At 44.6% G+C, this 10,000-nt stretch overlaps 2 protein-coding genes across 2 annotated transcripts in view; one reads left to right on the forward strand and one right to left on the reverse strand.

Moving 5' to 3' along the window:
- Positions 1-2,858, forward strand: part of pou3f2a (POU class 3 homeobox 2a) — a 4,174-nt gene extending 1,316 nt beyond the window's left edge. Inside the window, 4 exon segments of the mRNA XM_060041600.1 lie at positions 1-216; positions 218-419; positions 422-537; positions 540-2,858. The exon segment at positions 1-216 is cut by the window's left edge and continues 1,316 nt beyond it. Coding sequence (XP_059897583.1) covers positions 1-216; positions 218-419; positions 422-537; positions 540-665 — 660 coding nt within the window. The 3' untranslated portion in view covers positions 666-2,858.
- A 2,950-nt stretch (positions 2,859-5,808) lies between these two features.
- faxca (failed axon connections homolog, metaxin like GST domain containing a) overlaps positions 5,809-10,000 on the reverse strand; it is a 12,090-nt gene continuing 7,898 nt past the window's right edge. Inside the window, exon 6 of the mRNA XM_060041216.1 lies at positions 5,809-9,307. Within this exon, the coding sequence (XP_059897199.1) occupies positions 8,931-9,307 (377 nt within the window). The 3' untranslated portion in view covers positions 5,809-8,930. The remainder of the gene's footprint in view (positions 9,308-10,000) is intronic.

The following is a 10,000-nucleotide window of genomic DNA, read 5'->3' on the forward strand; positions in this document are numbered from 1 at the left end:
CACAGCCATAGCCCTCACCTCAGTGAGCACGGAGGGGGCGGCTCGGGGCCCCACCAGCAGCAGTCTCTCGGGCACCTCGGGCACCAGCAGCACGGCGGGCAGCAGCACCAGCAGGACCACTCGGACGAGGACACGCCGACCTCCGACGACCTGGAGCAGTTCGCCAAGCAGTTCAAGCAGCGGCGCATCAAGCTGGGCTTCACCCAGGCGGACGTGGGGGCTGGCGCTGGGGACGCTGTACGGGAACGTGTTCTCCCAGACCACCATCTGCCGCTTCGAGGCGCTCCAGTTGAGCTTTAAGAACATGTGCAAACTCAAGCCCCTGTTGAACAAGTGGCTGGAGGAGGCGGACTCCACCTCGGGGAGCCCCACCAGCCTGGACAAAATCGCGGCGCAGGGGAGGAAACGGAAAAAGAGGACCTCATCGAGGTGGGGGTGAAGGGAGCGTTGGAGAGCCATTTCCTCAAGTGTCCAAAACCGGGAGCGGCGGAGATCAACTCAATCGCGGACAGCCTGCAGCTGGAGAAGGAGGTGGTGCGCGTGTGTGGTTCTGTAACCGGCGGCAGAAGGAGAAGAGGATGACACCCATAGGGGGACAGATGCCAGGGGAGGACATGTACGGGGATACCCCTCCGCATCACGGCGGACAGACCCCCGTGCAGTGACCTCCAAAGCACCGTCATTCCTAAAATAACGCACGGACGCCCCCCCCCCCCCCCCCCCCACCACCACCACCACCACCACCTCCTCTCCCCCTCCCCCCACAGCCCCCCGATGGGATCTTAATTCGCTTATTTTTTGGTGGGGGGGCCCGTTTGGCATCGAGCTGTAGCTATAATGCTAATGTCGGGATCGGTGGACAGAGGCAGAGGGAATACTGTGCGCCTCCGTTCCGAGCAGACACATCGGCGGCGGGGAGGAGAGGGTCTCACGCCGTGGAATTACCGAGAATAATACAACATGGTTGGTGCGTGTGAGTGTGTGTGCTAACCAAAAAAAAAAAAAAGCGTCCAGCAGACCCCCTTTGATATGAAACGCTTTTTTTTTTCCCTTCTCGAGAACACCCTGGCGGGAATGTGTCATATAATGTATTATAAAAAAGAAATGCAGGATTTGGGAAGGAGGGGGTTTGGGATGGGGGGGGGGGGGGGCGGGGGGGGGGGGGGCGGGGGGGGGGGGGGGGGTGTAGACACGCGGTGTCGATATAGAGGGAAAAAAACTGGCTATGGGCATGAGTAGTCGCAGTCATCAGTGTGGGTAAATACACGCCATCTTCCCCTCATAACAAAGCACCAGGGGTTCCACGCGCAGCTCGTGGGTAAAACAGGAAAAGGGCTGAAACCCGCTACACCTGCTACTACCGTTGCATTTCTGCATTCATTAAACCAATACCAGCCAAATGCAATACACCAGGCATTATTATTCCAATTGTTATTATTGTTATTATTGTTATTATCAGGCCTGTTGTTAGGCCTACTGTTTAGATTTTTTTGTTAAATTTTTTGGTCGGCCACGAGTGAGTGTTGCAATCTGGAAAACGATGTAAATATTAATTTAATTCTGTATGAATTCTGTTTTTCCACTTTCAAAAAGGATTAGAAATGATTAAAAGATAACCATAATAACAGGCCTATTAGGCCTACATAATAATAATATAATAATATCATAGTAGTTAAAGCGAAATAATAACAGCCTAATATGAATAACATTGATAATAATAATACAAATAATAATTGCAATGATAGAATATTACCATTATTATTATTATAATAATAATAGGTATTATCATTATTATTAATAATTATAATTATAACTCCAACAACAACAATAATAATAATAACAATATAATAATAATGATAATAATAATAATAACAACAACAACAATGGGTCGTTCTTCGATGACCATTGAATACTGTGTTCACTTTAGTGTTACGTGCCAATGTTTAGACTACAAGCAGTCCCGTGCGCCTGTTTACATTGTGTGTTTTGGTCTCCGTTATTACTGTACTTTCCAAATGCTGTGACGAGAAAGACCAACACTGAACGGATGGATTTCTCAAGCCTGCCCATTTTGCCTTCCTTTCGTACAAGAACAAAAATAACTGAACATATTGGTACCAGCTTTGGCCTCAGTGGCTTCTATTCTCAATTCACTCAGAAGACCTATATGTGGGATGTATCTCCATCATTCGTTTTGTAAGGCTTTGTTTGTTTGTATGTTGGTTTGTTGAGTTTCCTCCGTATACTCTGTGCCAAAGCACGGGCGCGTGCACGCGCTTATGTGCCATACTCCTGTGAAAAAAATAGCCAGTCAGAGGTGGGGTGAATCCGAGTCTCATATGGGAATTAATTTCATATGTACACATCATACATACAGTTTGCTGCTCTATTCCAGTCCAGTCCTTTAGGTGATAGGAAATAGGCCCACATTGACGGAGAACGTTTGATCAAAAATCTAATTTTACAAATTAAGAAAAAGGTATTTAAGTTTTATGTGGGCCGGATAATTAAAAGGGGCTTTTGTTAATTAACATAAATGCATATCTTTGCATCATTTGGAAATCTTGAGTTGTATATTATTTAATAATGCACATTTATCTACAAATCAAAACAAATCATTAAATTTGTCAGATTTTAAAAGATTCGAACAGATCTCTGATATTGACTTTGTATTTTTTACAGCGTGACAATTGAAATCCTATAAAATTCTCAAACTGAATGTGAGTTGTCAAAAACAACAACTACAACGTCGACCTAATATCTGTGACAGCTTCCAATCAATTGAAGGGGAAAAGAAATGAACAATTGCACAATTTCTATATGCTTTTTTGTCATTAAAATGTATTTGTTTTTTATAACCTTTGAAGTCTTTGCACGTTTGTTAAGCTGGAAGAAACGGTTCGGGTAGCGCTGTCACACCCATTCCACTGCGCGTGTGTTTGCATTATATTTAAGGATTTCATTTATCTTCGGTTCCTTTAATACTTTTCCAGAGGCCTGCTGACCACTGCTGTTTTAGCAGAATACTGTCATGGGTGTACACGTTTTAGTCCAACATACAGACTACCATTTGTATTGAGGTATAATTTAAAGTTTTAAAATGGAAAAGATACTAAACAAAATACATTTTCATACAGAATTTACGATAAGGAGTGCTTCAAAAGGAACATTTGACCTGCTTTAGTGGAGTTCAAAACGATCCAATCAAATTACACATTTTATGAAAAGTTATGAAAATCTATGATTAAGTCAGGTACGTAGATGAATACGTATTTCTTTTTAATCAAACATAGCCATCGCAAGAAACATAACAACTTGATAATGATAATGATATGATACAATCATCAGCAACAACAGCAACCATCCTGAAAACAACTGAAACATCAACGATATTAATAACAATACTGATACGAAAAATACTAGGCAACTATAAAATAACATTTTAATGATAGTAATATTAGTCAGACCTATAATAATAATAATAATAATAATAATAATATAAAAACAACTAAAATAATATTTGTAAGAACGGAACATATTGGAATCGTTGAATTAAACGATCCTGTTTAGATAACGTCAGCCCTGTGCTATTTATCGGACAGAGTGGTATTATCAGGCCTTTTCTCTTCAATCTTTGCCAGCGGTGGATTATTTTATCACAATGGAAAATCTGAAAGTCTGCGGCTGCCACCTAGTGGCTACCGTTGGTAATCATGTTGACTAGAACAGCAAATGAACGCACACACAATCTGTACAAGATATCAATGGTAAACTCCTTCCACAATTGACTTCTCGTTATCTTACATAATCATCCTGTTATAATTAACAGACTTGCATTCAACCACTATGTTGTGGGAGGACTTGAAATGATCTTGTGTCTCAGTGCTGAAAATGAGCCCGATAACATCTGTGTACTATTACATAGCCGATACTATTCTGTACTACCAAACACAATGTCCTAATCTTTAACTCCTATTAACACATCCGACCTCCACCTCTGTTTGTTTGGTATGCATAATTAATGTGAACACAAGAATGTTTCCTTAAACACACTCATTGATGGATTTGATATTGTGGATAATGTATATACGTGTGTGTGTGTGTGTGTGTGTGTGTGTGTGTGTGTGTGTGTGTGTGTGTGTGTGCCAGTGCTTAGGCTCTAAACCCAACTCTCTCGGGGACCCAGCAGGAGCCCGTGTTTTCAGCAGGCCGACGTCATCGCCATGCGTCCCGCGCCCCAGGTCCTAAAGACATTCTCTGCATTATTCATGCTACTGTTCTCTCTCTCTCTCTCTCTCTCTCTCTCTCTCTCTCTCTCTCTCTCTCTCTCTCTCTCTCTCTCTCTCTCTCTCTCTCTCTCTCTCTCTCTCTCTCTCTCTCTCTCTCTCTCTCTCTCTCTCTCTCTCTCTCTCTCTCTCTCTCTCTCTCTCTCTCTCTCTCTCTCTCTCTCTCTCTCTCTCTCTCTCTCTCCTCACACACACACTCTCTCTCCCTTACTGGCACCCCACTATATCCACAGTCACACACACACACACACGAGCACGCTCCACCGCTCAATCTGAAACCCCATGGGGCCTCCATGACTCACACAGGCTGAGCTGGCTTAGACCCCCGCACGACCGTCGTCTCTTATAAATCAGCTGTCTGCGGCTCAGAGGACCTCAGGAGTCATAAAGATACCCCCCCCTGACCCAAAGAAAAACATTATTATGAGTCATAGAAGGCCATCGTCCGTTTACTTTTCTGCCGTCTCCATCTCGCCTTAAGTGCTTCTGTTTACGTGAAACCGAAACGCCTTTTCAGTAGTCTCTCTCGCTCTCTCTCTCTCCCTCTCTCTACCTCTCTCTGTCTCTCTCTCTCACCCTCTCTCCCTCTACGTCTCTCTCTCTGTTGCTCTCTCGCTCTCTCCTCTCTGCGGAGAACGACAGAAAGCTAATCTTTCAGCATTTGTGGTGGGCTTTGCATTGTCATATTATGCAAGTCAGAAGGATCAGAGGATGATAGTCATGCCCAACACCCCCCCCCCCCCCATACACACACACAGCTGGCACATGTGTCATACAATGTGCTGCAAATGTGCGCGAATGTGTCAGAAAAGAAAATCAGTCATTGATCTTATCAGAAGGATTATTGTGTTAGATGTATGTTAAAGGTTCGCATCCCAGAAGGCCTTAGTCATGGAACTGTTTTGTTCCCTTAGATTGGATTGAACGCTTGGATTGTAGTTGAAGATGAAAAAACACAAAAACTATTAATGCATTGTTTAAAAAAATAAATAATTGACCCGTGACCCTGTTTTCAGTTTGAAGATTGTTGTGACGCCAACTTCTACCTTGTTCACCATCTGCCTTCCCAGACAGTTTGAACCCAATCAACACCTGCTGTTATATCATCAAATTCCGGTGAACAAGTCATAGCAACAGTTTGCTGTTATTTGACTATGAATCATTCACTGGTATAAATCAATGATGAGATTCAACAACCACTTATGACAAATTTGTAACAAAAATGTATCATCAAATATCAACGATACCCCTGGACCTCATTAGCATATTAGGTGACCCCAAGTAGGGTCATGACCCCAAGTGTTGGAAACCCCTGGATGAATGTTCTCCTGTTCTGACAAATGATGAGAAGGAAACACGAAACAAGCAGGATAAAATTCCACAGCTATATTTTTAATGAAATATAACAGCCTGTCAACTCCAGATATGATACATTCAAAGGAAGATTTATTTATGTTACAGAGCTTTGTATTTTCAGGTCATTAATATATTTTTATTTTATATCTATATATATCTCTATATATATATTTGTGTTAATTTATCTATTGTGTTTTGGGCTGCTTATTTACAAATTCATATGTATCCACATGGGGTTTCTTAGTTTCTTTTTTCCACACACACCTACAACGACAACCGACAATATGCAATATGGCTTCTAGATTCTACAAGCAGATACCTCCACAAGGAGGGGACACAACGAAGACCACACCCGGCCCTGGGACCCCGGGCTACAGCCAACTGAGAGTCTGGTGGAAATGGGAAAGTGGACGTCATTATCTTTTTACTTATTCAGTGACGGAGACACAAGAGGTAAGAGCGGAGATTAAGAAGGCAGAACAGGCCAACAGTTGTGGGACAAGGGGGTCTTCATCAGCTCATTTGAACTATACAGAGAAGGCATAGCCAATGGCTGTGTAAATGCCACTGTAGAATTGTGAACGAGTGAAATGTGTTTGTAATATTGTGCCAGGGTAATCTTTTTTTTAGGTGTCGAGAGCAGATTTAGGGGATTCTACAGACAGTTTTTACAGCATTATATTAACCTTACGTTTAACGTTGTACCATATGGTAGCGCGATACAGGGATACATGCACTCATTATACACCAACTCAACACAGTGACTTTTAACAAAAATATTTTTCAATGTAACAGAGCGTCAACTGACCAGTAAGTCAGCATGATATGAAATACAAAATAAAAGCTCCATCATAAAAATGATAAAACAAGTACAAATTTATAAGTTGAAAAGACCCAGACCCAAAAAAAGAAACGATATCCAATACCAAAAATAAATATTAAAACACAGTTAAAATACTGGCACAGGCCCAGAGAAAGCGGCTACAGCTGTCTGGCTAGCGAACGGCTTTGATGAGTAAAGGCGTGCGAAAGGTGAGGAAAATAAAGTGAGCGCATGCAGGCAAATTGCTTTAAGACACAAAGACTACATGGTGTTTCCACACTGTGTAATATCTTTAAAGGAATCACTAGTGAAACAGACACACAGACAAAAACACAAAGACACACACACATCACTTGGCTCACCATGTTCATTTTCAGCTGTTTCAATGTCATGAATGGTACAGTTCATAAATATTCATTTGAATAAAAAAAACCTGTGATTCAGAAGCATTATTATCAGTGGTATTAGCACAATTAACGTAGCGATCACTTTCCCAGAGGCACATGTCACCACTCTGCAGTTCCCAAGCCAGACTGCTAGCATTGGTTTGAGTTAGCACAAAATGTGTCATGTTGTGTGATGGGTTGTGGTTATGTTTGTGTGTGTGTCTGTTCACGTTTGAGAAACTAAAGTCTAGCAAAGACTTTTATGTGAGTAAGTTAGAGAGAGAGAGAGAGAGAGAGAGAGAGAGAGAGAGAGAGAGAGAGAGAGAGAGAGAGAGAGAGAGAGAGAGAGAGAGAGAGAGAGAGAGAATATGTCAGTGTGTGTGAGAGCGAGAAAAAGAGTGTGCGTGTGTTTGTGTACGACTCATCCATGCACCTTTCAGTCCCAATCCTGGCTTATGGCATGTGCACTCACAGCTTGAACACAGTGCGCTTACTATGGCGGCTATACGCGCGTTTGCTGAACGACAAATACGCATAAGACACACAATCTGCTGCGTACCACCAGCAGTGGCATTCGTCCAGTACCATCGCTGTTTGTGCGCTGCTCGGACGCTTCTGGTGAGCTTTACTCACAGGGGAAGGAACAGCCGTCTTGTTATTATTACTTATTACTTTGCATACGATTACGTCATATCCGTGAACTCTATTGCTGTTATCACCTCTTGTCGAACTGTGCGCGTGCGCGCGTGTGTGTGTGTGTGTGTGTGTGTGTGTGTGTGTGTGTGTGTGTGTGTGTGTGTGTGTGTGTGTGTGTGTGTGTGTGTGTGTGTGTGTGTGTGTGTGTGTGTGTGTGTGTGTGTGTGTGTGTGTGTGTGTGTGTGTGTGTGTGGGGGGGGCGGGGGGATTGCGTACACGTACCAGCCATGCACTCCATCTCTCTCAGAGTATACAGTAATATCTTTAAATCTAATCTATTTCTACATGATTGTTCCGCCCGCTCTGAATGGCTGGACTATGTTCGGAGCGTCTCGTGTAACTCGCACCTTGGCGTTCGACGAAACCGACGGCTGACAACGCAGGGTAATTATCTTCTTCTTTTTTTTTTTTTGCAAGGTGCTTGTCAAATGAGTTCGCCCTTTCCTCTCGGTTGGTGTTAATGAAACATAGACACAGCGATAACCACCCCGTCATTGCTTTGAGATTGAACGATGGGTAACGGCAAAGACACAAAGGAAATTAAGATATGCGAGGGCTGGGGAAGGGGTGGGAGAGCTTATGTCAAATATTATACAATGACGGTACCGCAGTAGTACAGTACTAACACTACAAGACAGCAGGGGGAAATGACGTCAAATGGGTACTATTTGATGCTGTTCTATCATTTGTTATTCTATCTATCGGAGCTCTATTTCAAATCGTATGGACAGCGGAATGATTTTTTTTCTTCCTATAATTCCTGTACATAACCCCAAATGTCCATGTATTCGGGAGGGGTACATTTCCTCAACAAAAACACATACACACGATTTATGAGGTACAGATAACGATGGGAGCACACAGCATTTACGCTAAAGTTGCCATGGGGACTGCAAAATAAAAGATAGGTAGGCAGATGATACCGGCCGTAGGGAGGAGTGTATCAGCGACGGCATCATGTACTCCTGTGTATTTCCGTTGTCCCCTAGTTCTTATTTCCCCACCTCCTCATTCCTCTCTCACCTGACCTCGGCTGCATCGCCTGCTTTCTTCGGTCGACATCCGCAGTTGTATTCATTTTCTCAGAGTATCCAATCCCTCCCAAAAAACCACGACAGGCAGACCTTACCCCTCGAGGATCCCCCCCCCCAAAACCTCTAGGCTCCTCCATCTGGTCCTCTCCCCCCCCCCCGGCCCGTAGGGGGGTTAGGGGGCCCCCACAGCCCCCCTCTCCCCCCTCAGAGACATCAGGAGGAGGAGTCACGCGTGCGTGTGTCAAACGCTCCCGATTCCAAAGTGTGCGCGCGCGTGATTCTTTGCGTGTTTTGTTTTTTTTAAATCGCGGCGGTCGCGGCAGCGTGCTTGGGGGCCGCGTGGCGTGCATCACTTGAGCGGCTCCATCTCGGAGCACTCCGTGTCCATGTCCGAGTCGTACAGCGAGTGTCCCGTGCGGTCGCTGTCGGGGGAGTGCAGCTCCGGCGGCGGAGCGAGCGGAGGGGCGGTGTGGGCGCGCGAGCACGGCCCGTGGCCGTGCGTGTGGGCGGGCGGCGGCGTGTGCACGTGCGTGTGCGGCGTGTGCATGTGCGTGTGCGTGTCGTCCTGGAAGGTGTCCGTGCGCGAGTACAGGCCCAGGTCGGGCAGGTCGGTGTCGCTGTCGTCCGTGTCGTCACGGTAACAGAGGTCCTCCAGGTCCACGAACCACTCGGGCCAGAAGCGTCTCCGGATGCGCTCGCAGTACATGGCCAGGTTGATGAGCTCGCCTGCGACGGACGCACAGGGGGACAGACGGACGGTAAGTAAGCAGACCGGTCGACGCATACAGGAGGTAGACAGGCAGATGGACAGACACATACAGTAGGTAGACAGGCAGATGGACAGATGAGACAGACACGCATTGCAGGTATACAGGTAGATAGCATACGGTAGACAGGTAGATGGACAGACACATACAATAGGTAGACAGGCAGATGGACAGACACATACAGTAGGTAGACAGGCAGATGGACAGACACGCATTGCAGGTATACAGGTAGATAGCATACGGTAGACAGGTAGATGGACAGACACATACAATAGGTAGACAGGTAGATGGACAGAGTAGGTACAGGTAGATGGATAGCGGGGACAGACACAAATTGTAGGTAGCGAGGTAGATGGAAAGAGTAGACAGATAGACAGTAAGAAGACCCATAAATATATAAGGAAGAAAGAAAGAGAGAGAAAGATGGATGGATATAGATAAAAATAAAAAAAAAGATAGATGATGGATAGAAAGATACAGCATTTGCAAAGAAAAACACTACTCTCCGCCATTAAAAACCAATCTTCAGAATGTGCTTTTCCCAAGAGAATTAAAAAAAATACAAATAAACATGTTTCCTTTATTTGAGCCTATCTGGGATTTCCTGACTTTGATGCTTCCGTCCAATTTAACGTAACTTAACAATTACACT

The sequence above is a fragment of the Gadus macrocephalus genome, chromosome 21, assembly GCF_031168955.1.
Source record: "Gadus macrocephalus chromosome 21, ASM3116895v1".
Taxonomy (NCBI): Eukaryota; Metazoa; Chordata; class Actinopteri; order Gadiformes; family Gadidae; genus Gadus; species Gadus macrocephalus.